Below are 23,529 nucleotides of genomic sequence, written 5' to 3'. Positions count from 1 at the left end.
GTTCTGGCTGGGATATATAGATTTACAGCTCTGAATTGAACCTGTGTTAAACCATGCATCTAGGGGCGATTAGCAAAGGCATCTGTTCCTATTTGCAGAGCTGCCGGGCAAGAGTGCTATTTGTTGGATTTGATTTAATGCAACAAATATTCTTTGCACTCCCTCTGTGTACACTGTTCTGTGACTGAAGGGGAAGAAGGTGACAAATGAAGCTGTGTCTGCCCTCAGGGAGCTCCAGTCTGGAGAAGGCAGAAATGGATACCTAAAATGCTGATCCAACGCACGCTGGGAAGAATGCTGTGATTGAGGCAGGAAAAAAACGCTGGTGAAAGAGAGCCAGTTAATTCTGACTGGGAGACCTGGGGGACCTTAAGGGAAATGCATGGCTTCCTGAAGTCTGTTACTGGGGCAGCAAACTCACACAGGGTGGGCCACCTCTCTCACCCATCCCTGTGCGTACACAGCACAGGCTAGCCCCAGCTCCTTCTTTCAGCCTCTCAAAGGCCACTTGCATGCCTCAGGGCATTTGCATATGCTGCAGGCTTTGCTCAGAAGGAGCTATCCTAGCACCACCTGCGTCACTTCTCTTAGCAAAGCCAAGACTTAAGAGGATGACAAATTACTTTACGACCTCTCCTTTCCAGATCTCAGACCAGGTCTGTTTTCCTTAGGTCATGTTCCCAAAGCTCTCTGAATTTATCTGTGGGATGCACCCCTCTTGCACTCCTTTAATATCTGTCCTCCCTACTAAGCCACAGGAAGACAAGGGCTTGCCCATCTTCTTTAAATCTCCAGCCTTCAGCTCACTGCCTCTATTAGCTAAGCACGCGGTGAGGGCATGAATGAAAGGTGAGGCCACTTTCAACCCTGCTAACTCAGAACAAGTATATCAAATGCACAAAAGATCTGTGAACTTGAGGAAGCACATTATTTCATTAATGTTCGAGGAACTGCAGTAACGACAGTCATAAATTTAAAAGATTTAAAAATTGTTATCGGAGATAGCAGACTAGTATAAATGACCCTAGTTAATGAACCAAAGTTTTTCTTGCTTTATAGGCCTTTGCCCGAATTCGCCAGTGAGTAAAACCTGGATTTCAATCGAGATATCTAATAATTAGTGTACCATTATAAGCCACTGACAGCGATACCGGAAGATTCTGAATTAGATATGCACATGAAGGTATATAAAGTGGAACTGTCAATATCTTTCCAACAACGTTGCTGCGTTCAACATAGGTTATTTGATTTGGTTGTTGAGAAACTAACAAAAGGCCAGCGTGTCGGGGGCCTGGCTTCTTTCACTTCTGAATCCCACAGAACCAGAACAATGTGTAAAAATCTCAGAAAGTGAGTCTAGCATAATGGCTGAGAGCTGCGCTCTGGAACCAGACACCTGGACGTGGCATCCCTGCCCCAGCATACTGTAACCGTGGGTATGTTTCTAACATTCCCATGACTCAGTTTCATCATCTGTGAAACGGGGATAATAAGAGTACTTATGTCATAGGGCTGTTATGAGAATTAGATGAGTTAAGATGCCTAAAGCACTTACTACCTCCCATAGATAAGCACTTAATCACTGTTAGCTTAAAAAAATTGGTTTTCTGGATGAAAACATTTTTCATTTATTCTTTGCTTGTAAGAAATGATTATTATATTTGCCCACTAGACCTATCAAAATAAAGACACAAACTACTAATCAAATTCACTGGCGATTAGAAGATCTCTCCCAGGCTTCCCTGGTGGCGCAGTGGCTAAGAATCTGCCTGCCAATGCAGGGGACATGGGTTCGAGCCCTGGTCCGGGAAGATCCCACATGCCGCGGAGCAACTAAGCTCGTGCGCCACAGCTACTGAGCCTGCGCTCTAGAGCCCACGAGTCACAGCTACTGAGCCCACGCGCCACAACTACTGGACCCGTGTGCCTAGAGCCCGTGCTCCGCAACAAGAGAAGCCACGGCAATGAGAAGCCCGCACACCGCAACGAAGAGTAGCCCCTGCTCGTTGCAACTAGAGAAAGCCCACGCGTGGCAATGAAGACCAAACACAGCCAAAAATAAAAAAATAAATAAAATAAATTAAAAAGATATGTATATTAAAAAAATAAATAAAATAAAAGATCTCTCCCCTTTTTTTTAATTTGAAGAAATTGTGGAGGGAGAAAGAGTAGCTTACACTCATCCTGGCGAGCCCAGGAGAGAAGTGTGTGTGTGTGTGTGTGTGTGTGTGTGTGTGTGTGTGTTGTAGTTGTATCTAGGGCTTGCACTAAACACTGTCCTGATTTGAACAGAGAGGCAGGTGTGGCAACAGGGAGGCAGGAGGTGATGAGGTGATGCTGGAAAAGTTCAAGCAGAACTGAGATTGGAGGTTATAAGCCCTGCATCTTCAGCAGTCCCTGGTGCCCAAGTGTAAACGGAAAAACCAGATGGATGTTCTCTGAGGAACAGCCCTGCCAAGGAATCCTGGAGAGCTGACCTGAAGGGCAAGACCATGGAATAGGAACATAATAGCTGTGGCTGAAGTCGGCAGATGTGCTCTGAGAATGGGGTCTACAGACACTGCGCTGGCGAGTCGTTAATGCCGGCATGGTGCAGAAGCAGCTTAGTGCAGGGTTGAGAGCATGGGGCCTAGACTCCGGGCAAGTTCTTCAGCTCTCTGAGCCTCAGTCTCCACACCCATGAAATGGGTATGACAATGAGAGTCTCAGGGTTGGCAGCAGGAGTGAACAATGGAATTTATGTAAGCCTCTTGGACACTGCCTGGCACAAAGCAAGTGCTTTCAGAATTCTGCATTGGCTTCTGGATGTTTGTTTAACGATAAAGAGGATGAAGGAGCAGGTCCAGGAGTGTTGGACAGACAGAACTTCTGACAGAATGGCCAGTCTTGCCTTTGATAAAAGCTCATTACATATTTGCTATTATTGATGGAACACTTGTTAAGAGAAGACATCTCTTTGAATTTGCAAGGAAAAAGGAGGTGCAAAGTTCAGAATCTCAACCTCTAGTTCCCCAATGATCTGGGGAGGAATCAGCCCGCTTAGCCTCAGCTTTCTTATCTGCATGGGGTGAGAACGAGACCCTTTTCACTGGGTTCTCCAGGTTTTAGGTGGGAGAGAGTATGTGGAGTGTGGAAGGGCTTCATAAACTTAAAAACAACTGTGTAAATGTCCACTAATGCTGGTTCCCTGCTGTTATTTCCAGTTCTGTGAAGGATATAGGTGGTGGGTCGTGTGTGACTGGCGGCATCATCGCCAGCAGTCTCTGACCATAGGAACAATGGTATTCCTGAGCAGCATGGGGTCTCCAAGTCTTGGAAGGTCTACCCTTTACTGTGTCCGCCAATGTCTTCCCACTGCACTTCCGGTGAACAGCCTCCTAGCCTTGCCTGCGTGACCGGCCCCAGTCTCACATCCCCCGTCGTCTCTCAGGCTGCTCCAGCCACACTGGACAGCTCAGTTCCTCAAGCAAGACATGCTCTTCCCAGGCTCCGTGTCTTCACACGGACCCTCTGCATACTCCCACGTCTCACTGGCATGGGCTGAATTTTGTCTCCCCAAAAAGATCTGTTGGAGTCCTAACTGGCAGTATCTCAGAATATGACCTTCTTTGGAAATAGAGGTGACCGAGCTAAAATGAGGTCGCAGGGTGGACTCCAATCCAATATGACTAGCATTCTTATAAAAAGGGGGAAATTATGCACAGACACGCACACAGCGAGAAGGCCATGTGAAGATGAGGGCAGACGGGTGACGCACCTACAAGCCTATGAGCGCCACAGATTGCCAGCAAACCACCGGAAACCTAAGAATTGGGCATGAGCAGATGCTTCCTCAGAAGGAACCACCCTGTGGATACTTTGATCTTGGACTTCTGGCCTCCAGAACTGTGAGCAAATTAATGCCGTTCAAGCCGCACAGTGTGTGATATTTTGTTACAGCAGCCCTAGGACACTAGCACAGTCACTGTAAATGTCACCTCCTCAGTGAGTGTCACGGCGTGTGCGCACAATGTGTCCATGTACGGTGATTCCATCTTGTCACTAGGGACCATATGTAGCTATTTGCTTTGCTGGTCAGTTGTCCCCACTTTAGACCATAACTTCCTGAGGTCAGGGACCATGTTTGTTAGGCTGGGATGTTGTGCTCACCACACTGCATCCCAGCCTAACACAGTTACTGGCAAAGAGGAAGTATGGAATACACTTCTGATGGATGGGCTGGTGAATCAGTGAATGAATGAATGAATGCACTTTGGAAGGCAACAGTATAATGTTACGATATGCAATAGGTACATTCAGTTAAGACAGGAGGAAGAAGATACTTCTCATAAATTCCTGTCTTCTCAGATCTGGGCAGGTCGACAGCATAATAAAATGCTGCCTATACTGGGAAAACTGATATTCAGCCTGTAACTAAAATAGATTTTAGTTTGGAAACAAATGAATATATTAAAATCAATTCTGGATAATTTTGTTTAATCCCATTTAGAAGAATGAGCCCACACAGAACTCTGGGGCTGTGGAATATTTTCTTCCTTGTTTTTAAGTTCGCAGGAAAAGTCAAGTCTGTCTCCACTCTAATGATTCCTTTATGTATTATTTATTAACGTTCAGTTTTCTTTCTTTTTTCTTTTTTTTACTTGACTGGTAGGGAAGTAGATTTAGGGCTCTCTGCAGTTATGCAGATTTGTTTATTCACTTCTGGAAAGGAATTTAACTCCAACCCTCTCGGCTCTCTGCACCACAGAAAAATGATAAACCTTAGGGTCCCTCATGACTTTGTGTTACAGTAGGGCCTTGGTTTTGCACCAGCAGCAGTATTTTGTGCCACAATGAGGCTGGCCTGGGATCTGCAATCAGCCTTGAGCAGCCTCCCTCGGCTCTAAAACCGGAGGGTTGGGTGAGGTTCTTTCTAAAGCCCCTTTCAGCAACATCACTCTCTAACTTTTCGATGGCCTCTGCTGCTTATTGTCAAACATTTATAATTTATTCACTCCTTTGCACATTATTTGGGTATGGTCCAAAGCTGGGTGCTGGGGCCAGAGCAGGGAACAAAAGAGACAAAGTTCCTTTTCTCGTGGAGCTTACATTCTAATTTGGGGAGATTGACAATAAGCAAATAAATAACTTAATTGTATGGCACATTAGGAGGTGAATATTATATATTATTAGAATAAAATAAGTGCAAACTAGGATGTGTACATATTAGAAAAGAAGAGAATACATAACAGAATATTACATAATGACATATGATGGTGTACATGCAACACTGTATATAATATGGAACTGCAATAATATTTAATAGTGTATTAGAAGCTGAGACACAACAGGTGGTAATAAGGACTTACTGCATGAATAACAATTTCATCTCTAGTTAAACTTTTGATGTTGCCCCTGTGCTGAGTCCTAGAGGCAGTGATGAAAAGGACCTGTCCCTAAATATCAAAGCATCTAAACGATGCTGGGAGACACAGGACGATGACACGACTAAAAGGCAACGTCATGAGCCTGAGCTGGGGGATGCCTAGTGTGCAGGAACAAGGAGGGAGAAGCAGCAACCCGCCTGGGGGATGTATAACTTGGGGATTTATAAAAAGCATAAATTGGAGCTTTCCAGGTACAAAAGAAGAGAAAGGCATTCCAGGGGGAAGGGAACAGAATGTGCAGTGGCACGGAGGCACGCCAAAGTTTGCTATGTTGCGGGGATAACGAGCGCTTCAGTGTGGTCTGAGATGGAGGTAGGTTGTGACCAAGTGGACCGTGTTTAAAACCATCCACGCGCAAGACCTGGTGCTCTTATTTCTAACACTGTTGAGCACAGAATGGTTTCCAGGTGCAGTGCAGGCTTGGACATTGCATTTTCCAACATCTCCTTTGGGTTGCTCTTGGCTTTCTATTTGTGAACTCTTGAGTTCTCATTCTGCAAGCTGCATTACAAGGTGTAGTGATATTACATTTATAGAGTTAAAAAATAGATGTTGTACAGCTGTGTGGTTGTTGCTCTTGGTGTGAGGATATTGTCTTTGAGCAGAAGCAGATGCATGAAGCCTTCAGAGGCCCCTGTGCGATGGAGTGGCTCAGTGGTGAGACTCTGCCAGCGGTAGTACAAAATTGCTTTCATTGTCACTGCGTTGCTGCTGACCCTCTGAGCATAACCAGAGGGTTAGCCAAGGCACAGAATCTGCATAGAGGTTCACACAGGGACGATGGGGGTCAACGCATCATAAGTATAATTATGAAAGAGCGATTAATGCAATAAATCATCTGGCTGTCTGGTCTACCTCGACAAGAGGCTTGAAGAACCAGCCACAGGGTAGATTACAGTTTTTCACTTCAACAAATCCAGATGTTTCGACATCACAAACGCAGTGTATAAGCGACACGGGCATTGTCGACAACGCAAGATTTCTCACCCTGCTGTCTTTGAACGATTAAATCTGGGAAAGCACACACTACCCTTTTCCTTAGCGGGAAGAATCTTGTTTAGATGATGGCTTCTATTTATAGAGCACTGCTTACATTTGAACAAATGTTTCCCTTCACTCTCTTTCAGTCGAGAAATCCAGCTGTAGACCTGCTGTTTCAAGTACCTCTGAAATTTGAACACTAGGAGATTTAGTTGATGATTTCATGTTTTTCTACGACCTTGGCGCAGGAGAAGAAAGCAATGAACTCACCCCTTCCAAGTGAAGATAAATGGGGAACGGGGGTGTTGGCTGTTTTGCAGCCAACCCTTCTTCAATTATATGCTGGGAAGCTGGGAATGCAATTTGCAATAGATGGCTCCTGGAGTCCTTGGACAAGATGTTGGCCTGGACGAAGACGGACCAGGAAGTGATGTAATCTGGAGGGATGTGACCATTTGCACAGTTGGGAATTGGTGGTATCCGTGCACTGAAATCACACTGCTCTATTCTCTCCAAATATTCCCTTTCTGTACATATTGGGATACCTCCATCCACCACCCAAAGCACGGGATAAAGATCTCAATAGTGTTATGTTTGGACTCCACCCTCCAGAAAAGTCACTTGTGTCAGATAACTGAAATGGGTTCGATCTTCTAAGAAGTATGTGGTTGGTTTTCTGGATTAATCTCTATTGAGCAAGGAGAATATATAATTACGTGGTCAGTGTTTAGACACAGGCACCTCTGAATTTAAAGGGCTCTCCTAAGGGAAATAAACTCTTATGGAGAGTTTCATTTAAAGCACTCAAATATATTGCATGAAATCCTGGAGGAGTGGATAAATACATTCACTTCAGTTATACCTTTGGCACACAAAGGTACATTTATGAGCTATATACCTGGGGCCATCAAACTACCAAAAACAAATGAAAAGGTCCAAAAGAGTTCAGAAAACTCCCAATACTCATGTCAACTCAAGAGCGAAGGAACGGGAAAGCAAAGTCTGCCTCTAATGATGCAGTTCAATTCCCTTGGGGTTAGAGTCATTTCTTGATTATCAATATCAAGGAGGAGACACAAAATTTTTAATCTTTTTACTAAAATGAGTTGATTTTGAAGCAAATGGTATGAGAGGGGGTGGGTACTGTCAAAACATTTAATTATATTTCTTCAATCCATATTTTTAATGAAAATATTGCGATGTTTTGTGCTACAGTGAATTCCATATACACAATATCTACTGCTTTTCCCTAGTAATCCAGGTTAAAAAGCTAATCCATATTTTTCTTTGTTTATGGTAAGTGGGGCAAGCTTCTTCTAGACCACCCCTCAAATCTAGGATGGCTCAAGAACACAGACGTCACACAAAACCCCCCCACCTATTTGAAAGCACTACAGAGCTATGAAGACAGCCAGAACTTGAGAATCCAGGATCCTGTTGAGAAGGGAAGTTTACTGAAGTGAAGCCAATACTTTACGGAACTTTTACCCTTAACACAGTTTCTAACTGATAAAGGCACAGGGACAAGAGGCTAAGAATCTGAGCAGAAGAAAGTGCTGCTAAGAGACCAGGAAGCTGAGCAGAGCTTTCAGCAGTCTCATGGGGATGACAAGACCACTGAAATTCAGGGTGTCCAAGGCGGAAGGGCCCTTGTGAAAATACCCATCTTTCAGCTGGGGCCCCAGAAAGGCTGTACCCAGGAGTAAGGGAAACCACAATAGCCCTCATGTAAGACTGAAACTCAACGATGAACTAATTCAATCCTAGACTGATTTAAAGTCATCCTTTTCTACTCTTATTGGTTTACAGAAAGCAAAAATGATAAAGTTAAGGAATAAAACAAATGTTACCCTGACATCATCTTGCATCAGATATTTCATTGAGAGGAAAAAGTAAATTTCTGATGTAAGAAATAAAATAGTTCCTTGATTGATAAACTTACTAATGAAGAGAAGTGAGTCATAATGAACACATTGGTAAAGATTTAAATTTCTTGTGATTTACCTGCAATACCAACATCAATAAAGACAATATAAAACTCTTAATATGTCTCAAAACAAGGATGTGAGTGACATGAATAACAAGTGTCATCAATTTAACGATTAGTCTTTATACAAGAACATTTGAAATTGCAGAGCTCATATATATATGTATATATACGTACATATATATAAAATATATATATGACAGAAATTTGATAGAGATTTCCTTAAATTTAACCACAATTCTCAATATTTACATGAGTTTTCCAACAACAAAATAATGTGGTAAAGGTGAAAATATGTTTCTAAACTCTCAATAATACAGAGCAAATTTCTATCAACCCTGCTACAGGAAAGACTAGTCTTTTTGCTCTCTTTCTATAGAAAATGGTTTTGCATAATTATTATATAAAGAAGAGACCAGAGAGTTTTCAGTCAAACATGTAAGAGAAAAAGTATTATAGGGCAAATTAGGCAGCTAATTAAGAAAATATTTTTATTATGAAAGCTCATAGTCCAAAGAAAAATAAGACTCCTAAAGCATTAAGGTCCTTGAAGACTTTTAGGAATTGGAGACTGGACCCCAGCACCTCCTTGATAACTGAATGCAAGTATCTGCTGGTGGCTCAGTTTCAGCTTGCCGGCTTCCAGCTCACACCATTTATCTTCACCCCTTTATGAAAATCAGAGCATTTACCCATCTCTCATCTTCCAGGAAGACAGGGCCTTTTAAGTTTTATGCCATTTTCATTACATGTATCGTAATGTTATAGCTTGAACACTGAAACATTTACTTTAGAAAGAATTCATCAAATAGCCAAAAAAAAAAAATCCTGTTATTCAGTCTTCATTACCAATTGCCATTTTAATTAAAATCTGAAAATCAACTGATTGAATAAATGAATGAAAACTCATTTAAAAACCTTATGATCATTTGCAAACACATTCTTTTAAAATTAATAGCAAGTTTGTTAAACCTCATGACCTGGGGTTTACGTGAAAATGAGTTATTCAGTCAGTATGTGTTGAGCATCGGCTATGCTATAAATACAAATCACATGTCTTTTCTTAAAAAAAAAAAAAAAAAAGCAACTTTAGAGAGAGAAATGGACAAGTCATTTTGCTCTAAATGGGACTGAGATTCCCAACTATAATCCAAACTCTGGGTTTGGAAAGTTTAACTAGATTTCCTAAAATCATTTCCAAACACCTAATCTAGAAAAGTCACGACTAACATGTAAACATAAACTAACAGTTAAAGCCACGTGCGAAAGCTATTAGGAAAACTCACGGAAGACTCTCCATAGGGAGACTAGTGCTTCTAACCCAAATTTTCATGAAAATCAATGACTAAAAATTGATTTCATGTGTCAGTAACAATTTAAAGTACTTGGTTCATCATATCCAGTGACACTGTTCTCCAGTTAAAATCACCTTCAGGAAACATTCGGCAGAGAGTGAATTACTGAGTGCCAACTGGGAATGCAACAAAGAATAAGAGAGGTGTGGGCTTTGCTTCTCAGCAAGCTTACAGTCAGTGTGAATAAACACAAGCGGAACAAATGATCTTAGTTTGCACTAAGAATGTGCTGTTTAAAATACCCTTTAAAATATCTCCTTCCTTAGTAACAACCCCTATATTACCAAGGGCTGCAACCTGCCAACTAAAGATGGCTGGAGTTTTTCTCAGTCTCCCTCACAGATCAGGAAGGCTAAGGAGATGTAAGTCATTTGACTTTCTGGAGAATCTCTTGAAATGACATTTACTTAGGTGGCAGGTCCTCCTCTGCCCTTCTCATTTCCTGCTTCTTTCTACCTGTTACATGGACATGATGGCTGGCACTGCGGTGACCCTATTGTACCATGAGGCAGCTTTGGGGAAGGCACAAAAGAAAGATAAGAGGCATACGGTAAACTGACAATATCATGGTCTCACCATACTGGCCTGGGACTGTCTACCTACGGACTTCTATGTGAGAGAAACTATACCTCTGACTCATTTAACAGAGCACTATTTCCTGTCTGTTATTTGTGGCCAAATGAAACTCCTCTTTTAAACAGATCAAAAAATGCACCTCTCTGGAGATGGAAGACCATGTAAAATAGAATTTTTAAAAAAGATAAGAACCATATACTTCTATGAATTTCCTAAGAAATGTCCTAATATATGCAGAAACTTACATAAGACAACATCTTCTTGGACAGGTTTCTAGATACCTTCAAGCCCAAATGACCACCATTTCCATTCTGGGATGACTGAACCTTGACCTTCATCTCTGAAAATTATTTCATCTTCAAGATCACAGGGTCCATGTTTTCTCTCTCTTTCTAGTTCATCCTGTTTGACCACTTCCACACCCAAGACCACTACCTTTGGGCTGAGTCCTTATCAGTCCTCTTTTTCCACCTAACAGGTTCCTCTTAGCCTTCTTTGCTTTTGCCCACAGTGATGAGTTTTACAGATTCTGCCACCTCTCCTCCAGAATTACTTCACCCCTGGAACTTGAGGGTCTTAATCACGTATTTTGAAGTGCTTGAGCAGCTTCATAGATCGCTTTCAAGGAAAACAGCAGCTTTTCAACATGGAGGGGAGATGGCCGTTAGACAAGAACGCCAGTTGGCCTTTTGAATTTTAGAAACATCGTCACCATCATATCATCATCTGGCTCACCGCAGCCGTCTTCCTCACCACCTTCGTCGCTGCCTTCGTCCCACTATCCTCGTCATCACTGTCCTCTCTACCACCTTCTAAATTACCACCATTTCCCCATGGCCAGCACGCCAGAGAACACGAGGTGACAAGCACTAGTGCTCTTCACCATGCAGCTCACTTGACATTCACAAGAACCCAGTGAGGTGGGCGTTATGATCAGCCCCATGAACAGGTTACAAAACGAGAATGTAGATGGTGAACGTGCTCAGATCCCGTGGCTGGTAGGTGTGATATGAATCCAGTTCTGGTCCAGAGCCCAGCCCTTCACATCGCTGTTATACCACCTCTACCGTTCTGGTGTCCAAAATGTATGAATCAGTGATAAAGAACATCAGCCATCCTGGAACGTGTTAGAAAATTTAATTGTGAATTTGATTTATCCAACGTTGGCAAAGACTCCTATGGGATACGTAATATCTAAGAGAGAGAATCTGATGTACTTGGCTAGTTACCCATTTTTCTCGTTTTGTTACTTGTATCTCCATATGAGTTGTGACATCATCTCTGCCCTGAGGGAATCTCAAGCTCATTGTCCAATGTCCATTTTTTAAAAAATAAATTTATTTATTTATTTATTTTTGGCTGTGTTGGGTCTTCGTTGCTGTGCACGGGGTTTCTCTAGTTGTGGTGAGCAGGGGAAACTTTGTTGTGGTGCGCGGGCTTCTCATTGTGGTGGCTTCTCTTGTTGTGGAGCATGGGCTCTAGGTGCTCGGGCTTCAGTAGTTGTGGTGCGCGGGCTCAGTAGTTGTGGCTCACAGGCCCTAGAGCCCAGGCTCAGTAGTTGTGGTGCACAGGCTTAGTTGCTCCGCGGCATGTGGGATCTTCCCGGACCAGGGCTCGAACCCATGTCCCCTGCAGTGGCAGGCGGATTCTCAACCACTGCGCCACCAGGGAAGCCCCCAATGTCCATTTGAAGAGAGTTTTGTGCTTTTGCCAATATTCACAGATGAATACAGTTTCCATTATACTATTTAAGGTCTCTTACTTTAAGATCTATGTTAAAATTTTTCCTTGAATTCATTGGTATTAATAACAACAACAACAAAAGCCTCTCACTCACGGTATTTAGTCCATAACTAGGTATACAATTCTGAGCTTAGTTTAGGCTCCACTGAAATAACTAATTAATCTCACCCACCTGGTAACGTTAATAGGTTTTCTCATTTTAGATTGGGGTTATCCAATTTCTATTTTCATTACTATGTCTATATTGAATATTACACTGTGCCTTGAGTTATTCTTTTGAAAGAGGTTTGCAAGAAATTCTGCAGATAAACCAATATCTCCCAATGAATATCCCATGAATACCAGCTCGATGAGCCATGGTGAGATGGACCAGGAAAAATTATTCCCAGGCCAAATAAGTCTGAGAAACCCTACAGGACATACCTACCCCTCTTGGAGAAACACAAAGCATTTTAAAGGTACCCAGAAGTCCTACAGTAAAAGAAATCTTTCACACCATTCATCTCAGTGTTCTCCACATCTGTCTGACCCTGAAATCTCTCCCCACCCCCTGCCCTATAATGATAATAACTTGTGGAACTAATTTCTTGGAACACAGTTTGAGAAACATGGGAATAATAAGCAATCTGTGTTAGCAGTTTTAGAAACAGTGTCATGGGAGCAACAGAACAGACCGTGTTAGCTACATGGACTTTGTTGTTTTGAGGTTAGACTCCTGAGTGTCCAAGACACCACTGGGAGAGGGGGAGATTTCCACCTCCTGAATGAGTCATGTAGGGCTGCTAATGTGGAGAGGTCACTGCGGAACCAGGGGGCTGAGAAGGGCCACCTGGGGTAGCCCTGAGACACTTGAGAGAGGGGTGGGCAACTGCAAATCCAGACACGGATCTTTTCTCTGAACGCCCAGGAGGGTAGAAAATATCAACGGCTTCCTTGGAAGCAAAGCACTGCAGCTGAGAGCATGGTAAACAGGGAGCTGTGCTCACGTCCCTTTTCTGCCACTTACTCTGCCTATAACCTGGAGATCTAGATTCTCTGAGCTTAAAATAAGCACTCTCATTGGGTCAGAAATGTGGCTCACGAATCCAACCCCACACGGTCAGATGAGGCGATGGATGGAGGGTGGAGAGCCCGTGGTGGTGGCGGATGCCCGGGAAAGGTCTGGCAAACGACGGGGCTGTCATTACTGATGCTACGCTCCTGCTCAGTAAGGGGGGCGTCAAGTCCTTGGCTCTGGTCCTGACCCCCAAAGAAACCATGACCATAGCACATTTCCATCAGATGCACAGTGCCAGTGACTTCCTAGCCTGGATACAAATTCAGCAGCTGGATGAAATCTTGCATACTCAGCCTGTCCCCAAACATTGCTCCACTGGAAAAAATGGGAAACAGCAAGCACGATCCACAATCATAAAAGCACAGGAGCTGCGAATAAGTAATTCGCAGCTAGCTCTCCCAGACAAGCTAACTTGGTTGTTATTTATAAGCTCCTGGGCCACCCTGTTATGGCCAAGAAAATCTGCTTTACCTTCTTGATGTTTTTCCGTCTGGCCTCTCAATCTGTACTTGCTGAAAAGAATAGTTATTGTTATGCTAAAATCACAATAGGACTCACACAATTCAGCACTAAATAACACCAATAAAACTATGAAAATGGCACTTTGGCATTAAAAGTTGTCTTCTTATGGACTTTAACAAGATTCAATGCTTTTGTTTTCATAATGCTTTGGTATTTTCAGCTTTACAAAAAAAAAAAAAGAAAAAAAAGTAAAAAAGTATTCCAGCAAGACACCATCTTCTCTCCACAAAGGAGGGTTTTGATGTCCCAAACAGGGAGCTGGCTAGGGCTGTGGTACACTGAATTAATATTAATCAGCAATCACGGCCATGACCACAAGGCTGGCGTTCAACAGGGGTTTACCTCTTTCTTGGTGAATTTAGGTGAGTGATCGTTTTTGTCATCGATCATGATTGTCGCTGTGGCCGTGCCTGTTAATCCAACATCCAGTCCAGCCATATCTTGAGCCTCAATGATCAACTCATACTTGGGATTTTCCAGAGTCTACAAAGCAAAAGCACAACAGAGGATGACATTTAGATCTGGGTTATCACTCGGGATAGGGGAGATGCACGTTGCTCGGGCCGACGCTGTGTGCCCCTCTCCATCTAGGGCAGGCGCCTGTCATAGCACTCTTACCTGTTGTGCATAAATGTGTCTTTGGAATCTCTCCAAGGCAAGACAGTCACTATTCATGGACTAGAGTTGGCTGTGGGGATGGAAACTTAATATCATTTCCCTCATGCAATATCATTTACCACCATAATTCCTTGATGTTATTTTAAGGGTTGCATAAAATATAATCATATGCATAATTTATAATTTATTTCATCATCTTCAATTATTAGGACTTGAGGTTATTTCTAGTCTTCTTAAAATTTTGACAATTTTAAATAACACTGCAATGAACATCTTTATTCAGGAAGCTCTCAATGTATTTTGATTAAAAAAAAAAAATGATAGATTCCAGGAAGTGGAATTATTAGGCTAAAGAGTATGAACATTTTAAGAGTCTTTATTGATATTTCAACATTGCTTTCAAGAAGATCTTACCGATTTTCGTATCATTCCTATCAGGATGTTTAGTTTATGACCCCAGGCATGGCTTGTCGCTAAAGAACAGCCGACCTTGCCCCATGAAGCACATTGGGGGATGAGTGTGATTCTATAATGGCTGTTGAACAAGGATGTAAATTTCTCATAGCACTTGCCCTTCACCAACTTGCAGTGAAGGTAGCTGTGGACATACCCCAGGGCAGCTTCAAGCGCTAACTCTAGTGGATATGTGCTGCCCTGCCTTCCCAAGCATCCATCCCATCCTCCTCTGGTACTGAGGCTATACTTCCTTTGGGGGTATCATCCCTGCCACACTCTTAGTGCACGTGGAGTTCAGGTAGGGTTGACTCTATCCCTGGACTAGGGATGGTCATGTAGCTCAGGCTTGTACAATCAGGGCCTCCCATTCCCATTGCCATGTGATGGGCACATAACCCAAGTTAGGCCACCTGGGATTGAAACTCAGTTCCAGGACATATTTCTTTAGAACTTGTAGGCAAAAGAACTCCTCTTTCTGTTGGACTTGAAGGTGGTAGGACCAAAATCTGGAGCTGGTGGTGACCATTTGCAACCACACAGAGAAAGGCAGCCTGAGAAAGAAGACAACACAGAACTGAGAGGTAGGGATGGAGTTCTTTTAACCTAATTTGAGCTCTTTAATAGTCATTGTTGAAGCCAGAATTTACCCCTCAGATTTGTGATTTCTATGAGCTAATAAATTTCTCCTTTCCTTAAGACATTTAATTGAGATGTTCTGTGAGAAGCAACAAGGGAATTCTGACTAATATTGCAACGAATGTTATGATCAATTATCTGGTTATTTGCAAGAAAGTGTAAGAGCAATTGTATCACACTATGGTATCACAATAGGCTCTTCACAATAGTATTCCAATAATTTCATGAATACATTGTTTTTCCTTTTAAAATTTTCCCCTCTGCAGAAATATTTTTTTGACCAAAGAGAGTTATTATAATTTTTTCTTTCATTAGTTTATGCATTCCTTTAGTTGGAAGTTATTGAACATCTAGTCTAAATATGGTGCTGGGGATATAGGGATGGGAAAAGGGTCCTTTTCTTTAAGGGGTTCAGAGATGTTTAGGGTTGACGACAGGCATGTTCACATATAACTGTAACAAAATAGAGTCAGAGCTAAGCAGAGGTACATACAAATTCTTGCGCTAGCACAAAGGAAGGACATGGCTTAACTCTCCTGTAGTTTAACAAATTTTATAAATAATTTAAAAAAATGAACCAGCCAATTCCTGTCTCCTCATATAAATAAAACTTTATGACTGCAATGGGAACTCGACTGATTAACCTAGTGGAAAATCAATTAGACTATGAACTAGATATATTGCAAGGTTTGAAATGAGATGTTCCAAAGTCTCAATTTTCTGCCAAACTTAAGGCTACCAAAGAATATGTTTTGTATTGTCAAAGAATATCCAATTATTGTAAGGAAAATAGAAATGATCCAGTCATTTCTAAAGTGGAAAGTGAGCATTCCTCTCTACCCACCCCCAACCCCATCTCCAAGAGGTAAATGTTGTTAGTAGTCTGGTGTCTCCCTCCTTTGTCCTACACATCACACACACATTCAATCATTCCCTATTGGATGGTCACTTGTTTGAGTTGTTTCCAGACCAGCATAATTTATTCAATCATTCCCTACTGGATGGTCATTTGTTTGAGTTGTTTCCAGACCAGTATAATTTATTCAATCATTCCCTATTGGACGGTCATTTGTTTGAGTTGTTTCCAGATTTCCACTTTGAAAAGCAACTCGAAGATAAGAAGTCCACTGGCCTATGAGTATTTGGGGAGTTTTCTATAATAAACATAATTGCTTTCACAATGACAAAAATAATAGAAACCAAGCAACCAATGATAAAAGCACCTCCTCTGAAATGTGGAAGACTTAGAGAAAATGGCATATGTATGAGCCCCCTTGCTCTTGCCCAACTGGAAAACCTTCCACTCACCTCTGACCTGCCTCCCACTCCAGCTGAGCCTTTTCTAGGAAGTCTGCCCCTAAATCCCTCTTACTTGAAATATACATGCACATGCGCATTTCTGCACCGCTCAGAGTCACTCTGCCTTTGTTACTCTGCTGGACAAGGCTCCTAGGCAGCCCACAGCTGCCCATCGTCTGGGAAGAAACACTGATGCAGAGGAATAGGCCCTGGTGGCCACGTGCACGTTTGTCTCCCTCACAATAGTTGAGTGAGTCACGGTTAACTCCCCAACCCCAGCTGGGACAATCGGATTCTGGGAATATGAAATGTGAAACCAGGCATCATGGAGACAGAACGTAGGGCAAACCCTCTTGCCTCTCCCATGCTGCTCCTGGGCCCAATAGAAGGATTTTACCTTCTTTTTTTTGGTTTTTTAAAATAAATTTATTTACTTATTTTATTTATTTTTGGCTGTGTTGGGTCTTCGTTGCTGTGCATAGGCTTTCTCTAGTTGCAGAAAGCGGGGGCTACTCTTTGTTGCAGTGGGCGGGCTTCTCATTGCGGTGGCTTCTCTTCTTGTGGAGCACAGGCTCTAGGCGCATGGGCTTCAGTACTTGTGGCTCGTGGGCTCTAGAGTGCAGTAGTTGTGGCGCACGGGCTTAATTGCTCCATGGCATGTGGGATCTTCCTGGACCAGGGCTCGAACCCATGCCCCCTGCAATGGCAGGTGGATTCTTAACCACTGGGCCACCAGGGAATTCCAGGATTTTACCTTCTTGAATGTTCTGGGAGGACACTTACCACCCTGGTGCTCTTCTCTGCCCATGCGGGACGCACCCCGTCTGGGGGACGAGATCTTCAGCCGTCCAGCTGTTCTGTCACTGGTGAGTGAACTGAACAGGGGGTAGGAAGCTCATTGTCCTCTAAAGGCCAAGCTGCACTCTCCTTGGCACGATCTGATTCTTGGGTTTATTTCTCTCAGTTGGTTCAAGGCTCAGAGGGGAGATAGGTATTATCAACTCCAACAGAAAGAGCCTTTCCGGCTGAGTTACACTGAAGGCACCGCTCTAACCAGAAAGATGCAAGCTCTGCCTCTGAGATCTGGGCCTGTGCTGGCTCTTGACTTCACCTCTCCCCTGGATTCTGTAACACACCCTGGTGTTTATTCAGGAGATTCTTTTTGGCACTGAAGTCAGCCAGAATCAATTTCAGTTTCTTGCCATCAGAGGAAACTGTGGTGAGGAAAATGTTACTTGTTTACCCAATCCTATTGCTTTTGCCTGCAGGGCGTACAGCTAGACTGTAAGAGGAACTTGTGTGACCAATTCTGGCCAATGGAATGTGGGCAGAAGTGATGGACTGACCTGGCCCCTAAAACTCCCACGTATTCCTCCATGTTTCCTATTCCCAAAGAGGAAGAAGCCTGGATCTCCAAATGACTATATGGCACAGAGACCCTTTGCTGACCTGCTTTAGACTGAGACGTGAACAAGATACAAGCCGTTGTTCAGGTTTAAGGGAAGTTTATTACAGTGCTTAGACTACCCTGACTAATTTGAAGGCTATATTTCCTGTTTGGTCTTATTTTGAATGCCCATTTACTATCTCCCTAAGTGGATGACAAAGTTTTCAAGGGCAAGGACCATGCCTTTGACCCCAACACCTAGCCAGTATGCAGCACGCAAGCTGGGTGATTTACTTTCATTATTGATAATGATGATATAGTACTGTTTCCTTGAACTAAATTATATCTCAAAGGTCTGAGCATATCAGTGGCATTTCCAAACCAGAGCCATTTATTCTCAGGGAATGGCTTATTCTTTGGGGAACTCTAGCTCAAGGAGATAGGAGTGTATTTTGACAAAGAGAAGCACTGTGTCAAAACTGGGAGAATGAAATTGACTGCTTTGATTTTATTTTAAGCTATCTGATCTGTAAGACATATCTAAGAGTCAAGCTGCTCTCCTGGTTTGAATTCTGCAGCTATGCATTTCTACTGTATTTGCCATCTCTTCCTGGGTGTCTACTTGCTACCAGTTAATATATATGCTAGAAACAAAAGGAAGATGGTGTGTCTGCAAGAAAAAGCCTTGGGTGTATCTCCACAGACACGGGCTGGGTTCACTGATCACACTGATTTGAAAAGCAAACATTCCATCTTGAAAAAAAAGAATCAAGCTGTGTCACTAAATATGGCATGTAATCAATCACCGGACCCTTGATGTTTTACACAGCTACCGCGACTGCCATACGAGTGAGCATTTAACGGAACATTTATCACTAATAACAAGCACAATGGTAGCTGTGGGGGGGAATCAATGAATAAATGTTACATGGAGAAAGGTTCTGCTATTAACCCATGTGGTACCCCATCCTCCTCTTGCTTCATCTTGAACTGCCCTCCACATCTCTTTTCACACTTTGTCCAGACTGGATTTCCTTCTACTGTACCCCACTTTTTCTTACTTTTGACCTTTCCACCTCTACTTCCTCCTTTAGGTGAATTCCTGCTCATTTCTGATGGTCATCCTTCACTGCACTGAAGCTCCATGAAGGCAGGGACCTTATTGCATAATGGGGTAGCTGACACTTAGGGAAGGACAATCAGCATTTGATCAATCACTGTTACCTTGGCTCCACCTCTTAGTAGCTGAGTGAACCTGGTCAAGTTACTTAAGTTCTCCTTGCCTCAGTTTCCTCACCTGTCCAATGGGGAGAATAATAATACTTCTAGGATAAGTGAGGATTAAAATAGGTAAGATAAAGTGCCAAGCATGGAGCTTGGCATGTGTAGATGGCTGCTGTTATTACGTAGTAGAACCTTTGGAAAGTCTTCTAAGGATGTGGCAAGAAGCTAGGATGGCCTCCAGGGAAAGCCAGAAGCAACTGAATGCTGCCAGCAACCACTGAAGAGCCCGGAAGTGGATCCTTCCCCAGTCAAACCTTCTGATGAGACTGCAAATTCTGCACCAACACAGAGACTGCAACTCTGTGACAGTCTAGTGAGCAGAGGACACAGCTAAGCCATGCCCAGACTCCTGAACACACAAACTGTGAGACAGGAAATATCTCTTGTTTTAAGTTACTACATTTTGGAGTGATTTGTTATGCTGCAATAAATAATGAATACAGTTTTTCTCCAGCACTATCACAGTCTGTAATATTCTCATTTATTGATTACTTGTTTATTGGCTATGTTGACCCTGACCACTTGAGCTCCATGAGGTCATGGACCTTGTCTTGTTTAAAGTTTTATCTCCCAGCTACTAATTCAGTGCCTGGCACATGGCTGTTATGCACTAATTAGTCACTTATAGATACATTTTTAATAAAATAATGAATTACAAAGAGTGATGTGCCTGTAAATGTTTAACAGCACATGTGCCTGATTTGCAGCGTTTGTCAATTTTGGTGGTTTAAATACTCTTACCATGGCTGATTTCAAGCTACCATGATGTCACAGAGTACATAGTTGGAAAGTGGTATACACAATCAGTTATTATGAGCTGGTAAGAGTTGGCTCCAGCTTATAAACTGTGCTTTAAGGTTCAAGGAAATCTGTAAGAGTCTTTTTCAATAAATCCTTTTGTTGTCTAACATTGCAGGTATTGTTAATGAGAAATATTAATATGAGATTTATGGGAAAGAAATAAATTGTAATGCAATTTATTTATTTATTTACTCATCAGCTTTGCCCGGATAGGCTGAGACTCCTTGTGATATGGCACCTGAACAGGGACCACATTCTTCTGCACCTGACACCTAGTCTATAAATACTGCAAGCAGATTGGTGAAAACATTATCTGGAGCAGAACAAGTTGTTGTCTGTCTGGAGTTTGATTTATCCACTCTGGCCACATAACACTGGGGAAAGGTAGTCCATAAATCCAGCAGGAACCGTGTACATCCCCTTGTAAAAGGTGCCCTTTTCCCACTGCAGACAGCGAGTGACATTCCTCCATCTTCCTATGCAACATGGCGAGTTGGGTTTGACTTGTGTTTGTCTTTAGGCCTCCTTTTACTTTGCTGCTCAGTGCTAATGTGAACGTTCAGGTGCTTGGCTGTCATCTGCTGTGTTTTCATTTCGGCTGGGGTAAGGATAAAGAGAAGGCATAGCTCATTTCCCCACATTTACTGGTTGCTGACAAAGCCAGCAGGGTGGGGAAGCAGCAGGGGAAATAAACACAGCCTCTTAGACACATGAGGTTGGAATAACCTAAGTGATAGATTTCAGGTTGAGGGATACCCAAATCAAATAAAACATTTCCATGTGAAGTGTACTTCTTCTGATGTTACTGATGAGTCACGGCAAATAAAATGCCAAAGGCATTCATAACGTACCTGGAAAAATCACACCCTTCAGACCCAAGGTGGTAAATATTTGACATTCAGGTTGATTCCACTGAAACATTTATATAGTGTCTACTAGGTTCAAGTAACTCTGCGAGGATGTGATGAATGATACAGATGCTGCTTTCAGTCCATTTTTAGATAAATGAACAGAAAGCAAGTAGATAAAGTATGATGAGATAAGTGTTATTTGAAGTGTACCAATTAAGGTCTGTGAGAAGGGGGTCAGGACATGGGGTGCTCAGGAAGGCGATATGAATTTTATTTAATATTTACTGAGCACTTACGACGCATTAGGCATTGTGCTAGAGAGTAGTAACGAGTAAAGGGAGACAAATCTGGTGCTAGGTAATTCCCAGGTAATTTCAGCAGAATGAGACGGGAGTAAGAAGAGTGCTGTGGTTATTGCAAAAGAAAGGTCACTTAGCCCAGACCTTGGTGGGGGGGAGGAAGGAGACGTTCCTGCAGAGGAGAATCTCCTACGATAGGATTAGAAATGGGGTCTTGATGTGGAAGTGAATTTCTGTGGAAGAAGATGAGAAGCTATTAATCCTAAAACAGTATTAAATTCAATGGTTTAATCAGAACTGAAGACTGATTCTGATTCTGGGCAGGACACCCTGGGAACAAGAAGAAGTATAAAATATATTCCCTACTTTCAAGGAACTCATAGCTTGGCTGAAGGTAAAACATGTATAAGTGGCTCCACAAGGCACCAGGTAGTGTGTGCTGCACATGTATGCAATAGGTTCGGATGTGAACGGTGCAGCTGGGAGGGCTACTGTGGTTTTTAAGTGGCTTCAGGATAACGCAGGCCGGAGCTGAGCTTCGAAGGAGGCTGTGAGGGCAGAGAATTCGGAGGGGAAGAGGAGCCTGAGCGCCAGCATGGAGGTCCAGCTAACACAGGGCCACTAGTGCGGCTGGAATCAAGGCTTGTGATGAGAAGAGACACAACCTATTGTCTCTTGAAAGTATCTCAGACATCGTCTAGCCCATCCCACCTTCAACGAGCTCCCAGCCTGAGGGAACAGACTTAGGGAATCCCAAGAAGCATATGGTTGGTTTGGGGCAGATCTGAACATGCTAAAGAATTGCTTGGTTTAATCTGTTTGATTGAGACAAGGAAGTGCAGACGTCTAAAACTTGAAGGAAAATAAAATTAAATGAAAGTGCTCTTTCTCTATCGTTTTTATATATTTTCACAGTCACTGTTTACTGTGTTAGCCTGTTTCTTCTAAACTTTTGGCCTTGAATTGCCATGGCAACATTATGCCCAGTACATAGTAGGTGCTTAAGACAGACTGTCTCAGTCAGTGCTTCTGGAACTTGCTTGTATCAGAATTCCCTGGTGGGTGCATTAAAACACAGATTTCAGCCCACTTCGAGGGCTTATGGTTCATGAGGTCTGGAGTAGGGCCTGAGGATGTGCATTTTCGGAAAGTTTCTGGGAGATGCTGACGCTGCTGATCTGAGGACCACGCTTTGATCAGCATCGTTTGGAATGAACACTTGATGAAATGCAGGTCAACGAGTACCCTTATTTTAACTTAAAACTCACCTGTTTATGATGCAATTTAAATGAAAAACAGAAACATAGTTTACCAAAGTTTCTCCATGGAATTTTCCTTTTTTTTCCCTTTCTAGAAAAACTGTACTCCCAGTAAGACATTAACTAACACTATGGTTGCCCCTCGAGCCTGCTTCATCTTCTGGATGTCTCCTTTGGATGTTCTCCCTCAATTTTCATGGACCAATGACAGAACTTGTCATGGTCCCTGCAACATGGCCCTCCTCTCGGAGGCATCACCTCAAGCTGAACGCCTGGGAGCTGTCCTCAGCTCTTCCCGCTTTCACTTCAAAGAGCCCATCATCAAGTGTTAATGATGTCGCCTCCCCAGCCTCTCCTGAGTCCGTTCTCTTTCCTCTGTCATCCCTGTTGTCACATGACTTCGAGTCCTCATCTTTTCTCACCCGAGTTACTACAACAGCTTTCAGACTGGTTCCCTCTGCTCTCTTCCAGACCCCTCTCCACCCAAAGCCAGATACAGTGAGCTGTCTAAACTGCCACTTGACCACAGGACCCTCCTCAAAATGCGTCAGCAGCCCTTCGGTAGCTACAGGATAAGCTCCAAGCTCCTGAGGCGTAGAAGACACCCCCGCCCTGGCCTGATCTCCTAGCGCTCCTCACTCACAGCGCTGCACCCCTGTAACGCCGGGCTACCTGCAATCCCAACACCTCGGGCTCTTCACTCCTTGACACCTTAGCTCATGCTGCGCCCCCTGCCTGGGAGGCCCTCCCCACCCACGATTCCCTCCACCCCCTTGGAGAATTACTCGTCCTTATAAACCTTACTTAGATGTGTTTCCCTCCTAAAGCTTTTCTGCTCTTCCCAGAATCACTCCTTCCTCCTCTGCATTAGCCCTGTGTGTATGTCATGGTGAATGCTTTTTTCTTGGTTGACTTAATGACACAGCAATGTTCGCTTCACATGTCTGTCTCTGTGATTAAGCTGTTAGGTGCCCAGTGTCAGGTTCATGAGT

General features: G+C 43.1%; 1 protein-coding gene across 1 annotated transcript in view; it reads right to left on the bottom strand.

Annotated features, from left to right (window-relative positions):
* CDH13 (cadherin 13) overlaps positions 1-23,529 on the bottom strand; it is a 1,051,470-nt gene that overhangs the window by 162,197 nt on the left and 865,744 nt on the right. The window contains exon 8 of the mRNA XM_059904794.1: positions 13,990-14,130. Within this exon, the coding sequence (XP_059760777.1) occupies positions 13,990-14,130 (141 nt within the window). The remainder of the gene's footprint in view (positions 1-13,989; positions 14,131-23,529) is intronic.

This window comes from Balaenoptera ricei, chromosome 19 (assembly GCF_028023285.1).
Source record: "Balaenoptera ricei isolate mBalRic1 chromosome 19, mBalRic1.hap2, whole genome shotgun sequence".
NCBI classification, from domain to species: Eukaryota; Metazoa; Chordata; class Mammalia; order Artiodactyla; family Balaenopteridae; genus Balaenoptera; species Balaenoptera ricei.
This window is presented reverse-complemented; position numbering and strand designations above follow the sequence as displayed.